This window comes from Oryctolagus cuniculus, unplaced genomic scaffold (assembly GCF_964237555.1).
Source record: "Oryctolagus cuniculus unplaced genomic scaffold, mOryCun1.1 SCAFFOLD_80, whole genome shotgun sequence".
In the NCBI taxonomy this organism is placed as follows: Eukaryota; Metazoa; Chordata; class Mammalia; order Lagomorpha; family Leporidae; genus Oryctolagus; species Oryctolagus cuniculus.
In genome coordinates this window covers 319,316-339,486 of record NW_027208284.1, presented here as the reverse complement: position 1 = coordinate 339,486, position 20,171 = coordinate 319,316, and the positions used below count along the sequence as shown (strand labels likewise).

The following is a 20,171-nucleotide window of genomic DNA, read 5'->3' as shown; positions in this document are numbered from 1 at the left end:
GAAACAAATTGCTGTTCCTATTCACTTAGGGGAAATGTAAGTGTCTCTAGTTTTTGTTATTATTGCTTATTAGGCTACTGAGTGTGTGCGTGTGTGTGTGTGTGTGTGTGCATGTGTGCACACACGATATTACTTATTTCTGTGGCAATATGTGTTTTTGCGGCAATATGTGTTTTTGCATATGGCAAGTGGTTAGAAGAAAAAAATGACTAAACTTTGTTGAACATTTTGAGTTCTTTTTATTTTATCCACTTATTCTCCAAAGTTATACCATCATAGTTACTATTCATTTTCCTCTTCCCTTAGCTGGAGGCGAGGTGGGGCTTTCGTTGTGTATACTTATATTTGAACTGTCAGCTGTTCTTTTTTGTGCATTCATTATGTATGTTGTATTTTGCTTTTGTTTTTACTTTTATTGCAGTTTCACTTGTTAAAATGGGTGTTCTTAATTTATTTTTAAATATAATTCTTTATTAGTTGCATGTGTGGCAATGTTATCAGGCTGACATATTAATTATTATATGGTATTATTTTTGAATCAAATTTTATGTTTTAGGGTTGTCATGTTTGCGAGTACTTTAATGTATTATTGACAGTTTCATTTTTTGCAAAAAAGAGAGTTTCTTCAGCATTAAAAATGTGTTTACTTATACTTCTTTCCCACTGTAGTATGTAAAGTTTTCTGTGTTAACACAGATATGTTTCTGGCCTGCTTGGCTTTTCCATTAGTGATTCAAACATCACATACTTTTCTAATTACTATAAATAGTTACATTGAAATTCATAAGAAGCTTTAGCAGCTACTAGGATATTTTCATACACTCATTCATTTTGAAAATGATCTTGACAGTTCTTGATCCTTTTAATCTTTAAGGATGTTAGGGCATGCTTGAAAAATAAATAGAAAGCATTAGTATTACTTTGATCTCATAAGCATTGAATTTAAAGATAAATTTATAGACAATTAAGGTCTCCAGCAATTTTTCTTAAATTTTGCATTTTTATCACTGTTTTATTTTCATTGCCTTTATGCTGCAGTGGCATCTTTTTTTTTTTTAAAAAAAATAAAAACTCATAAAATTCCAATTTTCAATAGATTGTGCTAAACTCTATTACTGTCGAGTACCAGAATAGATTGTGTTACTACCCAGTTATTGCTCATTCCATATCTTACTGTGTTCTGAGAGAAATTTGCTGTATGTATATTAGCAAGATGAGACAGTTTTCAGTCAGCCATGTTACCCACTATCCTGCACAGAATGTTTGGAATCCTGCAGATTGGCTTTTTTTAAACTTTTATTTAATGAATATAAATTTCCAAAGTACAGCTTATGGATTACAATGGCTACCCCCCCCATAACTTCCCTCCCACCCACAACCCTCCCATCTCCCACTCCCTCTCCCCTTCCATTCACATCAAGATTCATTTTCAATTCTCTTTATATACAGAAGATCAGTTTAGTATATATTAAGTAAAGATTTCAACAGTTTGCACCAACATAGAAACACAAAGTGAAATATACTGTTTGAGTACTCACTATAGCATTAAATCCAATGTACAGCACATTAAGGACAGAGATCCTACATGAGGAGTAAGTGCACAGTGACTCCTGTTGTTGACTTAACAAATTGACACTCTTGTTTATGGCGTCAGAAATCTCCCTAGGCTCTTGTCATGAGTTTCCAAGGCTATGGAAGCCTTTTGATTTCACTGACTCTGATCATATTTAGACAAGGTCATAGTCAAAGTGGAAGTTCTCTCCTCCCTTCAGAGAAACGTTCCTCCTCCTTTGCTAACCTGTTCTTTCCACTGGGATCTCACTCGCGGAGATCTTTCATTTAGGTCATTTTTTTTTTTTTTGCCAGAGTGTCTTGGCTTTCCATGCCTGAAATACTCTCATGGGCTCTTCAGCCAGATCCAAATGCCTTAAGGGCTAATTCTGAGGCCAGAGTGCAGTTTAAGACATCTGCCATTCTATGAGTCTGTTGTGTATCCCGCTTCCCATGTTGGGTCATTCTCTCCCTTTTTTATTCTATCGGTTAGTATTTTCAGACACTAGTCTTGTTTATGTGATCCCTTTGGCTCTTAGTCCTTTCATTATGATCAATTGTGAACAGAAATTGATCACTTGGACTAGTGAGATGGCATTGGTACATGCTACTTTGATGGGATTGATTTGAAATCCCCTGGTATGTTTCTAACTCTACCATTTGGGGCAAGTCAGCTTGAGCATGTCCCAAATTGCACATCTCTTCCCTCTCTTATTCCCACTCTTATATTTAATAGGGATCATTTTTTCAGTTAAGTATCAACACCTAAGGATAACTGTGTATTAATTACAGAATTCAACCAAAAGTATTAAGTAGAACAAACTAGAAAAAAATACTAGGAGGGATAAAGTATTAAGTTGTTCATCAACAGTCAGGGCAAGGGCTGATCAAGTCACTGTTTCTCACAGTGTCCATTTCACTTCAACAGGTTTCCTTTTTGGTGCACAGTTAGTTGTCACCGATAAGGGAGAACATATGATATTTGTCCCTTTGGGACTGGCTATTTCACTCAGCAAGATGTGTTTCAGATTCCTCCATCTTGTTGCAAATGACCAGATTTCATTGTTTTTTTGACTGCTGTATAGTATTCTAAAGAGTGCATATCCCATAATTTCTTTATCCAGTCTACTGTTGATGGGCATTTAGGTTGGTTCCAGGTCTTAACTATTGTGAATTGAGCTGCAATAAACATTAATGTGCAGACAGCTTTTTTGTTTGCCAATTTAATTTTCTTTGGGTAAATTCCAAGAAGTGGTATGGCTGGGTTGAATGGTAGGGTTATATTCAGGTTTCTGAGGAATCTCCAGACTGGCTTCCATAGTGGCTTTACCAGTTTACATTCCCACCAACAGTGGGTTAGTGTCCCTTTTTCCCCACATCCTCACCAGCATCCGTTGTTGGTAGATTTCTGTATGTGAACCATTCTAACCGGGGTGAGGTGAAACCTCATTGTGGTTTTGGTTTTCATTTCCCTGATAGCTAGTGATCTTGAACATTTTTTCATGTGTCTGTTGGCCATTTGGATTTCCTCTTTTGAAAAATGTCTATTGAGGTCCTTGGCCCATCTCCTAAGTGGGTTGTTTGTTTTGTTGTTGTGGAGTTTCTTGATCTCTTTGTAGATTCTGGTTATTAACCCTTTATCTGTTGCATAGTTTCCAAATATTTTTTCCCATTCTGTTGGTTGCCTCGTCTGACTGTTTCTTTTGCAGTACAGATCTCTATGATGAGATCCTTATGATGAGAATTACAAAATCTTCAAGAAAGAAATAGAAGAGGATACCAAAAAATGGAAAAATCTTCCGGGCTCATGGATTGGAAGAATCAACGTCATCAAAATGTCCATTCTCCCAAAAGCAATTTACAGATTCAATGCAATACCAATCAAGATACCAAAGACATTCTTCTCAGATCTGCAAAAATGATGCCGAAATTCATATGGAGACACAGGAGACCTCGAATAGCTAAAGCAATCTTGTACAACAAAAACAAAGCCGGAGGCATCACAATACCAGATTTCAGGACATACTACAGGGCAGTTGTAATCAAAACAGCATGGTACTGGTACAGAAACAGATGGATAGACCAATGGAACAGAATTGAAACACCAGAAAGAAACCCAAACATCTACAGCTAACTTATATTTGATCAAGGATGTGGGGACCCATGGGTAGGCCTACCATGGGACCTCTGAGTTAAGGCTTGGCCTGGCAGCCATGTTGCATTTGCTAAAGCGGACATTTTTAGTTTCAGTTGGGATAGTTCTTTCCACCGGATGTAACTAAGAGGGACTTTCCAAAAAGGGTATAGAGTGTTGTAAACAACAAGATGGTGCTGAGGACCACACGAAGAGCCTGCCCACCACGTGACATCTCATTTGATTGGCCCAGGAGTGCATGAATTCTGCGTGAACAGGCATAGGATTGGAGTGCTCCGTGCATGGACTTTAGCCCACTTCTGATTGGTTGGATTTTGTATATAAGTCATATGCTGAGGAAGGAGGCTCTCTCTCTCTCTCTCTCTCTCTTTCTCTCTCTTTTCCTCCTTCCTTTCTCTCTACCTCTGTCCCCACTATTTTCTCTCTCATTATAAAAGTCTACGGAAGACTGATCAGCTGCGAGTAGCATCATTCCTTTGCGGGCGAGGGAGCGACAAGAGTGGTGCCGTGAATTGGATCACTTCATGAATCACAGGAATAGGGCAGAAACGAAGGTAAGCGTGCATACACACAGGAATGCAGTCAGTATAAAAGGAAAGAACAGAGACTGTGGTACTGTTGGTGAAGACAGAAGAAAGAAAATATATAGCTGCCAAAGCAGGCTGTAAGAGACCCCTAATAGGCAGGGAGTAGAACACCAGTAACAGGGCGGGAGTTGTGAATGAACGCCAGATTCAAGGTGGGAGTTGTCTTTAGCAGTAATGGGTAACACTCCATCCACTACTAAGTTGCGCTTGCTGCTGAGCCACTTGTTAAAGACCATGGGGACGCCCATTAAGGTGGCTACGGTATGCGCATTCACTAGGGCCATTGCCAAGGCATCACCATGGTTCATGGAAAATGATGAATTAGATGAGCAACAGTGGTGGAGGGTAGGAAGGCAGCTGAGAGCAGCCGGAGAGTCAGTAGAAATACTTAGGTTGAGGATCTCCAATTAGACTCACAGCAGACTTCTCATCAGAAACACTACAGGCTAGGAGGGAATGGCAAGACATAGCCCAGGTGCTAAGAGAAAAAATTGCCAGCCCAGAATATTATATCCTGCTAAGCTCTCATTTGTGAATGAAGGTGAAATAAAGACCTTTCATAGCAAACAGAAATTGAAGAGTTTGCTGCCACTCGTCCAGCCCTGCAAAAGATGCTTAAAGATGTGCTACACTCAGAAACACAGAAACATGGCCATCAATATGAAAGAAGGTAAAGGAAGGAAACCTACCAGTAAAGGAGCATAGGATGCTCAAAGCATATACTAGAAAATATCTTTGGGAAAATGGCAGGGCAAAGTCACTACATATCAATAGTCACATTGAACGTTAATGGATTGTACTCTAAAGTTAAAAGGTACAGACTGGCTGAATGGATTAAGGAACAAAACCCAACTATTTGCTGCCTACAAGAAACACATCTTTCTAACAAAGATGCATGCAGACTGAAAGTGAAAGGTTGGAAAAAGATATTCCATGCCAACAGAAACCAAAAAAAGCAGGTGTAGCCATATTAATATCAGACAAAATAAACTTTAACACAAAAAGAGACAAAGAGGGGCACTATATAATGATTAAGGGAACAATTCAACAGGAAGATGTAACTATTATAAATGTATATGCACCTAAATACAGGGCACCAGTCTATTTAAAAGATATGTTAAGGGACTTAAAGGGAGACTTAGATTCCAGTACAATAGTACTGGGGGACTTCAATATGCCACTCTCAGTAATAGATCATTCGGACAGAAGATCAACAAGGAAACAGCAGATTTAATCGACACTATTGCCCAAATGGATCTAACAGATATCTACAGAAGTTTCAATCCTACATCTAAAGACTTTACATTCTTCTCAGCAGTGCATGAAACCTTCTCTAGGATTGATCACATACTAGGCCATAAAGCAACTCTCAACAAATTCAAAAGAATTAGAATCATACCATGCAGCTTCTCAGACCACAGCAGAATGAAGCTGGAAATTAGCAACTCAGGAAACCCTAGAGAGTATACATACACATGGAGACTGAACAACATGCTACTGAATGAACATTGGGTCATACAAGAAGTCAAAAGAGAAATCAAACACTTTCTGGAAGTAAATGAGGATAACAACACAACATATCAAAACTTATGGGATATGGCAAAAGCAGTATTGAGAGGCAAGTTTATAGCAATAAGTGTTTATATCAAGAAATTGGAAAGGTACCAAATAAATGAGATTTCAGCACATCTCAAGGACCTAGAAAAAACTGCAGCAAACCAGACCCAAATCTAGTAGGAGAAGAGAAATAATTAAAATCAGAGAAGGAATCAACAGGATTGAATCAAAAAAAACATTACAAAAAATCAGCCAAGTGAAGAGCTGCTTTTTTGAAAAAAAAAAAAAACAAAAAACAAAATCGACACCCCATTGGCCCAACTAAATAAAAAAAGAAGAGAAAAGACCCAAATCAATAAAATCAGAGATGAAAAAGGAAATGTAACAACAGACACCACAGAAATAAAAAGAATCATCAGAAATTAATACAAAGAGTTGTGTGCCAGCAAACAGGAAAATCTATCAGAAATGGATAGATTCCTGGACATATGCTATCTACATAAATTTAATCATGAAGACATAGAAAACCTAAATAGACCCATAACTGAGACAGAAATTGAAACAATAATAAAGGCCCTCCCAACAAAGAAAAGCCCAGGACTGGATGGATTCATTGCTGAATTCTTCCAGACATTTAAAGGAGAACTAATTCCATTTCTTCTCAAACAATTCAGAAGAATCAAAAAAGATGGAATCCTCCCAAATTCTTTCTATGAATCCAGCATCACCTTAATTCCTAAACCAGAGAAAGATGCAGCACTGAAAGAAAATTACAGACCAATATCCCTGATGAACATAGACACAAAAATCCTAAATAAAATTCTGGCCAATAGAATACAACAGCACATCAGAAAAATCATCCACCCAGACCAAGTGGGATTTATCCCTGGTATTCAGGGATGGTTCAACATTCGCAAATCAATCAATGTGATACACCACATTAACAGACTGCAGAAGAAAAACCATATGATTATCTCAATTGATGCAGAGAAAGCATTTGATAAAATTCAACACCCATTTATGATGAAAACTCTAAGCAAATTGGGTATAGAAGGAACATTCCTCAATATAATCAAAGCAATTTATGAAAAACCCATGGCCAGCATCCTATTGAATGGGGAAAAGTTGGAAGCATTTCCACTGAGATCTGGCACCAGGCAGGGATGCCCAGTCTCACCACTGCTATTTAACATAGTTCTGGAAGTTTTAGCCAGAGCCATCAGACAAGAAAAAGAAATTAAAGGGATACAAATTGAGAAGGAAGAAGTCAAACTATCCCTCTTTGCAGATGATATGATTCTTTACTTAGAGGATCCAAAGAACTCTACTGAGAGACTACTGGAACTCATAGAGGAGTTTGGTAAAGCAGCAGGACATAAAATCAGTGCACAAAAATGAACAGCCTTTGTATACACAAGCAATGCCACGGCTGAGAAAGAACTGCTAAGATCAATCCCATTCACAATAGCTACAAAAACAATCAAATACCTTGGAATAAATTTAACCAAGGACGTTGAAGATTTCTCGGATGAGAATTACAAAACCTTAAAGAAAGAAATAGAAGAGGATATCAAAAAATGGAAAAATCTTCCATGCTCATGGATTGGAAGAATCAACGTCATCAAAATGTCCATTCTCCCAAAAGCAATTTATAGATTCAATGCAATACCAATCAAGATACCAAAGACATTCTTCTCTGATCTAGAAAAAATGATGCTGAAATTCATATGGAGACACAAGAGACCTCAAATAGCTAAAGCAATCTTGTACAACAAAAACAAAGCTGGAGGCATCACAATACCAGATTTCAGGACATACTACAGGGCAGTTGCAATCAAAACAGCATAGTACTGGTACAGAAACAGATGGATAGGCCAATGGAACAGAATTGAAACACCAGAAAACAACCCAAACATCTACAGCCAACTTATATTTGATGAAGGATCTAAAACCAATTCCTGGAGCAAGGACAGTCTATTCAAGAAATGGTGCTGGGAAAACTGGATTTCCATGTGCAGAAGCATGAAGCAAGACCCCCACCTTTCACCTTACACAAAAATCCACTCAACATGGATTAAAGACCTAAATCTACGACCTGACACCATCAAGTTATTAGAGAACATTGGAGAAACCCTTCAAGATATTGTAACAGGCTTGGAGTTTCTGGAAAAGACTCTGGAGGCACAGGCAGTCAAAGCCAAAATCCACTATTGGGATTGCATCAGATTGAGAAGTTTCTGTACTGCAAAAGAAACAGTCAGGAGAGTGAAGAGACAACTGACAGAATCGGAAAAAATATTCGCAAACTATGCAACAGATAAAGGGTTAATAACCAGAATCTACAAAGAGATCAAGAAACTCCACAACATCAAAACAAACAACCCACTTAAGAGATGGGCCAAGGACCTCAATAGACATTTTTCAAAAGAGGAAATCCAAATGGCCAACAGACACATGAAAAAATGTTCAAGATCACTAGCTATCAGGGAAATGAAAACCAAAACCACAATGAGGTTTCACCTCACCCCGGTTAGAATGGCTCACATACAGAAATCTACCAACAACAGATGCTGGCGAGGATGTGGGGAAAAAGAGACACTAACCCACTGTTGGTGGGAATGCAAACTGGTAAAGCCACTATGGAAGCCAGTCTGGAGATTCCTCAGAAACCTGAATATAACCCTACCGTTCTACCCAGCCATCCCACTCCTTGGAATTTACCCAAAGGAAATAAAATTGGCAAACAAAAAAGCGGTCTGCACCCTAATGTTTATTGCAGCAAAATTCACAATAGCCAAGACCTGGAACCAACCTAAGTGCCCATCAACAGTAGACTGGATAAAGAAATTATGGGATATGTACTCTTTAGAATACCATACCGCAGTAAAAAACAATGAAATCCAGTCATTTGCAACAAAATGGAGGAATCTGAAACACATCATGCTGAGTGAAATAAGCCAGTCCCAAAGGGACAAATATTATATGTGTGGGGAGCAGGGCCCAGTGGGGAGCAGGCCCCGTCTCCCATAACATGGCAGGGCCTGTCGCCCGAGAGACAAATAAGTACTAAAACTGTGGACAAATAATACTGAGGACAAATACTGAGATTACCAAGACTAGACTAAACTACTGGAACTGCTAAGACTAACTCAATGCTCCTGATCTCCCACCATATGGTGCTGAGAGAGAGTAAACAAATCCTACACAGCTGCCTTACCAATTAGCTGATTCCCGATCCAACCTCTGATTGGAGGAGAACAGCTTGCTCAGCACGTGGACTGCATGAATGCCAGCAGAGCACAGTTTGGCAGAAAGGACTATAAAGGAGGAGAGACAACATGCAGGGGGAACACCTGAGGAACCCCTGAGGGAGCTGGCCGGTGGTGTGCTGCTCCTCCGCGGAAGCGGGGGAAGCGGCGGGGGTGCTACCCCTCTGCATTGGCAGGGGGGCGGCAGCTAATCCGGGGAGGACCGGGGAAAGAAACAACAGCAAATCCATTGCCGCTCCTCTGAGAGCCTGTGGAGCGAGCGACAATATGTTCTCCCTGATCGGTGACAACTGACTGAGCACCAAAAAGGAAAACTGTTGAAGTGAAATGGACACTATGAGCAACGGTGACGTGATCAGCCATAGCCCTGACTGTTGATGAACAACTTAATATGTTATCCCTCTTAGTATTTTTTCTTTGTCTATTCTACTTAATACTATTGGTTTAATTCTGTGATTAATACACAGTTATCCTTAGGTGCTGAAATTTAACTGAAAAGTGATCCTGTTAAATATAAGAGTGGGAATAAGAGAGGGAAGAGATGTACAATTTGGGACATGCTCAAGCTGACTTGCCCCAAACGGTAGAGTTAGAAACATACCAGGGGATTTCAAATCAATCCCATCAAGGTGGTATGTACCAATGCCATCTCACTAATCCAAGTGATCAATTTCTGTTCACAATTGATCATAATGAAAGGACTAAGAGTCAAAGGGATCACACAAACAAGACTAGTGTCTTCTAATACTATCCAATAGAATAAAAAAAGGGAGAGAATGATTCAACATGGGAAGTGAGATACACAGCAGACTCATAGAATGTTGGATGTCCTAATCAGCACTCTGGTCTCAGAATCAGCCCTTAAGGCATTCAGATCTGGCTAAAAAGCCCATGAGAGTATTTCAGGCATGGAAAGCCAAGACACTCTGGCAAAAAAAAAAAAAAAAAAAAGACATAAATGAAAGATCTCTGTGAGTGAGATCTCAGTGGGAAAAACATGTCTTCAAAGAAGGAGGTACCTTTCTCTGAAGGGAGGAGAGAACTTCCACTTTGACTATGGCCTTGTCTAAATAAGAGTCAGTGAACTCAAAAGGCTTCCATAGCCTTGGAAACTCATGACAAGAGCCTAGGGAGATTTCTGACGCCATAAACAAGAGTGTCAATTTGTTAAGTCAACAACAGGAGTCACTGTGCACTTACTCCTCATGTAGGATCTCTGTCCTTAATGTGCTGTACATTGTGATTTAATGCTATAACCAGTACTCAAACAGTATTTTTCACTTTGTGTTTCTATGTGGGTGCAAACTGTTGAAATCTCTACTTAATGTGTACTAAACTGATCTTCTGTATATAAAGAGAATTGAAAATGAATCTTGATATGAATGGAAGGGGAGAGAGAGCAGGAAAGGGGAGGGTTGCGGGTCGGAGTGAAGTCACTGGGTGGGGGAAGCCATTGTAATCCATAAGCTGTACTTTGGAAATTTATATTCATTAAATAAAAGTTAATAAATAAATAAATAAATAAATACTTAATTAAAAAATCGAAATTATGGGACATGCACTCTATAGAATACTATACAGCAGTAAAAACAATGAAATCTTGTCATTTGCAACAAAATGGAGGAATCTGGAAAACATCATGCTGAGTGAAATAAGCCAGTCTCAAAGGGAGAAATATCATATGTTCTCCCTTATTGGTGACAACTAACTGAGCACCTAAAAGGAAGCCTGTTGAAGTGAAATGGACACTTTGAGAAACAGTGACTTGATCAGCCCTTGTCCTGACTGTCGGGGAGCAACTTATAATTTATCCCTTTTAGTATTTTTATGTTCTACTTAAATCTATCGGTTGATCTCTGTAATTAACACACAATTATTCTTAGCTGTTGAAATTTAACTGAAAAGTGATCTCTGTTAAATATAAGAGTGGGAAAAAGAGAGGGAGAAGATGTACAATTTGGGACATGCTTAAGCTGACTTGCCCCAAATGGTAGAGTTAGAAATGTGCCAGGGGATTCCAATTCAATCCCATCAAGGTGGCATGTACCAATGCCATCTCACTAATCCAAGTGATCAATTTCTGTTCACAATTGATCATAATGATAGGACTAAGAGTCAAAGGGATCACATAAACAAGACTAGTGTCTGCTAATACTAGCTGATAGAATCAAAAAGGGATAGAATGATCCAACATGGGAAGCGAGATACACAGCAGACTCATAGAGTGACTGATGTCCTAAACAGCACTCTGGCCTCAGAATCAGCCCTTAAGGCATTTGGATCTGGCTGAAGAGCCCATGAGAGTATTTTGGGTATGGAGAGCCAAGTCACTCTGGCAAAAAAAAACAAAAAAAACAAAAAAAAAACACCTAAATGAAAGATCTGTGCAAGTGAGATCCCAGTGGAAAGAACAGGTTAGCAAAGGAGGAGGAACGTTTCTCTGAAGGGAGGAGAGAACTTCCACTTTGACTATGGCCTTGTCTAAATAAGATCAGAGTCAGCAAACTCAAAAGGCTTCCATAGCCTTGGAATCTCATGACAAGAGCCTAGGGTGATTACTGACACCATAAACAAGAGTGTCAAATTGTTAAGTTAACAAAAGGAGTCACTGTGCACTTACTCTTCATGTAGGATCTCTGTCCTTAATGTGTTGTACAATTTGAGTGAATGCTATAACTAATACTCAAACAGTGTTTTACACTTTGTGTTTCCGTGTGGGTGCAAACTTTTGAAAGCTTTACTTAATATATGCTAAATTGGTCTTCTCTATATAAAGAGAATTGAAAATGAATCTTGATGTAAATGGAATGAGAGAGGGAGCAGGAGATGAAAGGGTTGCGGATGGGAGAGAAGTTATGGGGGGAAGCCATTGTAATCCATAAGCTGCACTTTGGAAATTTATATTTATTAAATAAAAGTTAAAGAAGCAGCCATTTGTTCTAGATAATTCTAAAAATTAAGAAATATAGTGTTTATACTTTGGCACTTTAGAAATGGAACATTGAAGTGAAAAGCAGGGAGAGTAGTAAAATAATGGATTTAACATCTCAATAAAACTAATTGTATTTATGTATTCTTATTTGATTGTATTTTCTTAGTCCCCAGTAGTCATGATATACTGTATTCAAATTATAAAAGTGGCCAATGATGGAGCTACTATCCTAATACACAGTATTCACTCCTACTCTCTGAATCAGTGCCATATTGAATGTATTGGATTGAAACCAACAGATGGGGAGAGCCAGTACAGCCATGGCAGTGGATATTCACAGGCCTGAGAGGACCTTTTCTCAGTGTGACTCTAGTTCATAAACCTTTGCCCAAGATTATTTGAATGAGCAAAAAGAATTAAGTCTGCATAAAGGGATTACCAACATGAGCTACTTCTCTTCATATGAACTATCTTATTCTTAAGGTGGGTGAGAAAGGGAATTTTTGAAATATTGTGGAATACAGGACACATAAATAAAAACATTGTGATAGATAATTGAAAGTCTGTCTTCCACAGAGAAGTAGGTGAAACTATAGAAGAAAAAATAAGGAACTGAGGTAACAATCTATGAATACTCTTTATAAACATGTAATAGGAATTTTACATATATTCTGGTGGTTTTTTAAAAAGTGAAATTAGAAGTAAGCTAAGAGTTTTCTTATATTCACTTTTCATTAAGTGTCATTAAAAAAGAATTATTGTATGACACAAACTTGTAGAAGCATATGCAGTCATTCTAAGAAAACAGTGCAGAATGGTATAGGTTTGTCAGTGCTCTAAACTTTTCAGTGATTGCAAATGAACATTTCAACTTAAGCATATAAAACTACAAAGTAAATTGCATTAATTCTCAGTAGTAAAATGCTTGTTAGGGCTATGGCTGTTAATAGAATGTTCAAGTTTTCAATTTACATTGCTTTTCAGAATGTAAGGGTAACTGAAATTATTCCATGAAATGTAAAACAATATGTTGACTTTTATCTTTTGCTACTCATTACCTTATATATGATATCAGCCATGCTGGTATTTTTTAATGATTTTATTTATTTATTTTCAAAAATTTATTTATTTATTTGAGAAGTAGAGTTACAGAGAGAGAGACAGAGATAGAGAGAATGGTCTTCCAACCACTGGTTCACCCCCTAAATGGCTGCAATGTCTAGAGCTGAGGCAGTTCAAAGCCAGGAGCCAGGATGTTCTTCCAGGTCTCCAACATGGGTGAAGGGGCCCATGCACTTGGGCCATCTTCTCCTGCTTTCCCAGGCCAAGGCAGAGAACTGCATGTGAAGAGGAACAGCCAGGACAGGGACCGGCACTCACATGGGATGCTGGAACTGCAGGCAAAGGCTTACACTGCTGTGCCATAATACCAACCCTGCTAGTAGTTTTAATAGTGATATGTGCAGTGCCATGGCTCACTAGGCTAATCCTCCACCTGCAGTGCTGGCACCCCAGGTTCTAGTTCTGGTTGGGGTGCCAGATTCTATCCCAGTTGCTTCTCTTCCAGTCCAGCTCTCTGCTGTGGCCTGGAAGTGCAGTGGGGGATGGCCCAGGTCCTTGGGCCCTGCACCCGCATGGGAGACCAGGAGGAAACACCTAGCTCCTGGCTTCAGATCAGCACAGTGTGCTTGCCACAATGCACCAGCCGTAGTGGCCACTTGGGGGGTGAACCAATGGAAAAAGGAAGACCTTTCTCTCTGTCTCTGTCTCTCTCACTGTCTAAATCTGCCTGTCAAAAAAAAAAGTGATATGTAAGAGGCAGCTTAAAACACATTGCAGTTGCACTATTTTCTATTGCATCAATACAACACAACACTTAGTGCTCAAAGCAGACCATGCTGTTTTATTTTTTCATGCCATTTGCTCTTCCAGGAAAACCTAATTCTCCTGATTCCCGCTTTTACACCCCAGGTCTTACTTAATTGACTTTTAGTCCTACTGCAAAGTAACATTCATATCACCTCTACTAGAAAGATTTTGCTGACAGCCTGCCACCATCCACACGCTTTCTCCCATACCTACTGTGACTATGGAAATGCTCCAAATTTTTGCACTTATCATAGCACCTTGAACTTTCTTATTTCCTGAATCTAATCCATTCAAGTAAACTGAATAATAATTTTTTGATAACAATAACCTGCATTGCTTTATCTTAGATGGAAGAAAATGCAACCTATATAATAATTTGCTAAGGGTATTTGCAATACATAAAGCTTTCAAAAACTAACTTCCTAGAGTGAGCATTTGCCTTGGCAGTTAAGATGCTGGTTAAAATGCCTGTATCCAGGGTCACTGCTGCAGTGTAGTAGGTAAAGCCACCACCTGCAGCACCAGCCTCCTATATGGGCATTATTTTGAGTCCTAGCTGCTCCACTTCCATCCAGCTACATGATAATGTGCCCAGGAAAGCAGTGGAGGATAGCCCAAGTCCATGGGTCACCCACCCACATTCGAGACCCAGAAAAAGTTCCTGGCTTCTGGATTCAGATCAGCCCTGCTCTGGCCATTCTCTCTCCTTCTATAACTCTGCCTTTCAAAAAATAAACAAATCTTAAAAAAACTTACCTGTATCCCATGTAGGAGTAACTCACTTTAATTCCCAGCTCTAGCTCTTCATTCCAGCCTCCTGCTAATGCAGATTCTGGAGGATGAATTCCTGCCACCCACTGAGAGATCTGGATTGAGTTCTTGGCTCCAGGTTTTGGCCTCCCAGCCACTGCAGACATTTGAGGAGTGAACAAGGGGAGGGGAGCATGCTCTTTCTTTTTCTCTCATTCTTTCTTTCTGCCTTTCAAATGGGTAAATCTAAAAAAAACCCTTTTAACCCATTAATGGAAATATTTGAATGTAGCATGAAATTATGAATGCACAGTATCTGATGTGAATCTTTTAGCCTATTATTGCAAAGAGGACCAATACAATGTAAATAAACATGAAATAATACATTAAATATGAATAATGTGAAGCACTTTTGAAATATAGGAATAAGAGACACACCCAGAGCCTCCCACCCACTGCTGCTGTGCCTCTTCATTTGCTGCCTGTGGGTCCCACGTGCTGGGAACTTTCTCTGCCCCACACTCTGCTTTGCTCCTCATGTGCCTGGAAGAAAGAGGACGTGCTCCCTGGACATTCCACGGTGATGATAGCATTTGAAGACCTGGCTGTTTACTTTACCTGGGAGGAATGGCAGAACATGAACAAAGCTCAGAAAATCCTGTACAGGGATGTGATGCTGGAGACCTACAGCAGCCTGCTCTTCTTGGGACACTGCATTACCAAACCCGACTTGATCTTTAAGTTGGAGCAAGGAGCAGAGCCATGGATGGTGAGCGAATTCCTAAATCAGAACCTTCCAGTTGCCATGAAAAGTGATGACATCATTAGAACCAACCAGGAAATTCAAGAAAACATTTTTAAGCAGAATGTTATTACAAATAACAAGACATCAACTCCCAAAAGAGTTATGTCAATAAAAAGACTTAATTTAAGTTCAAGTCATGTTTCAAAGCTGATTAACAAAAAAAGAAATTATTCATCAATGAAACCTGAGGAATGCAACGTGTGTCACAATGTGTTTCCCCACTGTGGGCATGATGAGCTGTAAGCTGGAGAGAAATTTGATGCTGCTAAGGTACCTGAGAACTCTGCCCAGTGCTGTGAGCCTCTTAGTGAGTATCACAAGATTCAGACTGTGAAGCCTTCATTTGAACATAGTGCACAAGGGAAAGACTTCAAAAAGAAGAAGATATTCTTTAGATTTGGCACGGTCCATATGGGAGATTCCTGTAATAAGTCAACTGTCACTGTTGGAAAGACAACTCAAATAGAAAAGACTCTTCATAAAAATACTAACCTCAGTAAGCATCAACAAATCAACACAGGAGAGGAACTCTATGAAGATATGGGATATGTGGAACCTCTTATTTACAAATCAAATCTTGCAATAAATCAGAGACAACATATACAGAAAAAACCCTATGCATGTAAGCCTCGTGGAAAATCCTTCAGGTTTAAGTCCTGCCATACCATCATTCACAGTACTTCCACATAGGAAAACTCCCATGCGTGTAATGAATGTGGAAAAGCCACCTACCAGAAGTTAGATGTCATTAGACATCAGGAAATTCACACAGAGGACAAACCTAATGAATGTAAAGACTATGGAAAAGCCTCTGGCAAGAAGTCACATTTCATGATGCAACAGAGAATTCACACAGGAAAGAAACCTTATGAATGTAATAACTGTGGCAAAGCCTTCAGCTATAAGTCACAACTCATAATCCATCAGAAAATTCAGACAGGGGAGAGACCTTATGAATGTAAAGACTGTAGAAAAGCCTTTGTCCAAATGTCAGACCTCAGAAGACATCAGAGAATTCACACAGGGGAGAAACCTTATCAATGTAATGACTGTGGAAAAGCCTTCAGCTATAAGTCACAACTCAAAATTCACCAGAGAATTCACACAGAGGAGAGACCTTATGAATGTAATGACTGTGGAAAAGCCTTTCGCTATAGGTCACAACTTTTAATCCATCAGAGAATTCACACAGGGGAGAGACCTTATGAATGCCAAAATTGTGGGAAAGCCTTTGGCCAGAAGTCACATCTCATAATGCATCAGAGAATTCATACAGGTGAGAAACCTTATGAAAGTAATGACTGTGGAAAAGCATTTGGCTCTAAGTCACAACTCATAACCCATCAAAGAATTCATAGAGGGGACAGGCCTTATAAATGTAATGACTGTGGAAATCCCTTCAGCTATAAGTCACAACTTATAATCCATCAGAGAATTCACACAGAGGAGAAGCCTTATGAATGTAATGATTGTGGGAAAACATTTGGCAAGAAGTCACATCTCATAATACATCAGAGAATTCACACAGGGGAGAAGCCTTATGAATGTAATGACTGTGGAAAAGCCTTCAGCTATAAATCACAACTCAAAATCCATCAGAGAATTCACACAGGAGAATAACCTCATGAATGTTATGACTACAGAAAAGCTTTTTGCTGTAAATCACAACTCATAACACCTGACAGCTTTTGTAAGGCTGGGTGAGTGTTGACAAATTCAGTTTCTTTTTGTTTGATAGGTCTTTACTTCACATTCAACATAAATGAGTACTTTGCAGGGTATAGTATTCTCAGTGGACGGATTTTTTTTCTCTTAAGACTCACACTATGTCTCTCCATTCTCTCATAGACCATAGAGATTCTAATGAGAAGTCACCTGTGAATCTAGTTGGAAATCCTTTGAAATTTATCTGACATTTCTGTATTGCACATTTTGGTATTTTCTTTTTGTTTTATTGTTAAAAGTTTGCAATATCTTTTGGCAGCCTAGAAAGTCCTTCTCATGAACCTGAGCTGGTGAATCAAGGGAGCATAAGATTACATTTCCTGCACTGCAGCCATCCATAACTAAACAAGGAGGATGATCCCTATATTTTCTTTGCAGACAGCCCATCTTCCTGGAAAGCAGATAGGATACAGCAGAACTCATGGACAATTCTAACTTTTTTATTAATGTGTGGTTTAGTAAGTTCATATTTGAAATAAATGTGCTATGAATGAATACATTCAAATATAGAAAGAACATTTTGTATTTTCACTAACTTTACTTCTATTTAGTTTTGATAATTATACTGTGGTTTGAAAACTCACACCAGATTATTGCCGATAATTATTTAGAGAAATGCTTGTTTGATGGATAGAACTGAGAATGCATGGAGACTGTACTGCAGATCCTTAAATAAATCTCCATATATTTCCATATGTGCAAGTTATACTGCCAACTGTTCAAGCTATATTTTCAAGAGAATATTTGCATTTCTTTTTTTCTTTAACCAACTCAATATAGACTCACTTTAGCATTTAAGAAATTTACCAATAACTAATTTCTAGTCAGATTTAAAGACTACTTTCTACCCTTTGTACTTGAATGTATTTTTAATTTTTTACATATTTGAGAGCTAGAGAGACAGATTGACCAAGTGAGAGAGACAGGCATATACAGAGTTCTCATCTACTCTTTCACTCCCCAAATGCCCAGAGCAGCTAGAATTTGATGGATACTGGCCCAAGTCACCCAAATTAGGGGTACACTCTGCTAGACTACAATGGTCTACATGATCAGGAAGGTGTAATGAGGAGCCGGAATAGGGAATCAAACAAAACCTCTCTGATGTGGAACTAGGGCAGCTTAACTAGCATCTTATCTACTATGCTACATGTTTGTCCCATTTTAAAATCTTTTTGCCATTTTTGCAACTACTGTCCATGATTTTCTCTTGGCAATTCTTCATTAGTTTCTACCAAGAACTAACTGGTGTTATGCTTCTTTCATGGACTCCTCAATGACCTTCATTGTATGACCCATCCTAATGCTATATGTAGTTTCTCATTCATTCCACCCCCTAATTCACCATGACTGATTTGGCCATATGTTGTTTTACATTCCTGTTTCTTTCTAGCTTGGGCATCTTTCCAAGCTCTGGATACTTTCAACTTTCTGTTGAATTCTTCTTTGTAGATTTCCAAATGGTACCTCAAGTTCAATAAATCCAAAATGAGAACCAAAAAAAAAGAAATATAGGAATAAGAGAATTGAAAATGAATCTTGATGTGAATGGAAGGGGAGAGGGAGTGGGAGATGGGAGGGTTGCGGGTGGGAGGGAAATTATGGGGGGGAGCCATTGTAATCCATAAGCTGTACTTTGGAAATTTATATTCATTAAATAAAAGTTAAAAAAAATTAAAAAAAATCCTTCAAACACCAGCAGAATACAGACTTCTGAAAGGTTCATGGAATATTCTCTAAAATAGTCCTGTTATAAAATTGGTTATTAAGTAAGTCTCAGTCAATTTAAATAATTAAAATCATGCAAATTCCAAAACTTAATGAAGAAGAAGTAAAAATCTGAATAGATTGTGTAACAAGTAAAGAAATTGAGTTAGCAAACTTCCTACCAGCCCAGGCCAAGAAAGCTTCACTGAGAAATTGTAGCAAATGTTTAAAGAACAGTAACATCAAAACATCACAAACACTTCCAAGAATACCTGAGGAGGGAACACTCCCCACTTACTCTATAAGGCAGTGTTGCCCTTTTACCAAAGCTAGACAAAAACATCAAAATATACTCCTAACTGGTAGTCTTTATTAAATATAGATGAGAAAGTCTTCAATAAAATACCATCAAACCAAATCAGCAATATTAAAATAATAATTTAAACATATTATGACAAAATAGGATTCATGTCAGGAATAAGTTTGGTTTGACATCTGAAAATCCATTAATATAATATATCAAATTAGCTGAATCAAGGACAAAGTTACCTGATTATTATAGATGTAGAATAAATGATAAAATTCAGCATCCTTTCATGATAAAATCACTCAACTAGCTAGAAGTACCCAGAAAAGTGCTCAACCTGATTAAAAGCCTTTATGAAAACCACGCAGCTAATATCATCTTTTGTGGAGAAAGACTGCTTTTCGGGAAGATCAGGAAAAACATGAGGATATCTACTCTCAAATACTAGTATTTTAAATTGTACTAGAACTTCTAGCCAGGGAATTTTAACAAGAAAAATGCATTCAGATTGGGAGAAAAAGAAGATGGAAAACTAGTTTTTGTATAGAATTTGTAAAGAATACACACACACACACACACACATAAGATTAGATCTAACAATTCATCATTGTTGCAGGATTGAAAATAAATATTTAAAAATAAACTGTATTTCATTCAAATTTAAGTAGTTCTTAACAATGTGGTCCCAATTTCAAAGCTTATCACAAAGCTGTGGTAATCAGATTCTGGTCTAGCATAAGGACAGACAGATGAATGAATGGGATTGCAGAAACAAACTGTTACATTTATGGTTAATTGAATGCTGGCTGTCCTGCAAGATAATTCAATGGGAAAATAACATTGTATCCACATGCAAAAAGATGAAATTTGGCTCCTACCTCAAACAATATCTCAAAGTGGATCCAATTGCTAAATTTAAAGGTTAGTACTAAAGAACTTTTTTAGCAGAAAACATAA

At 38.3% G+C, this 20,171-nt stretch overlaps 1 protein-coding gene across 1 annotated transcript; it reads left to right on the top strand.

Annotated features, from left to right (window-relative positions):
* Positions 1-4,527: 4,527 nt before the first annotated feature.
* Positions 4,528-18,673, top strand: LOC138848121 (zinc finger protein 300-like). The gene is made up of 2 exons (XM_070067734.1): positions 4,528-4,638; positions 16,166-18,673. Exons 1-2 carry the CDS (start codon positions 4,528-4,530, stop codon positions 17,093-17,095), a joined length of 1,041 nt encoding a protein of 346 aa, XP_069923835.1. The 3' UTR covers positions 17,096-18,673.
* The last annotated feature ends 1,498 nt before the right edge of the window (positions 18,674-20,171 follow it).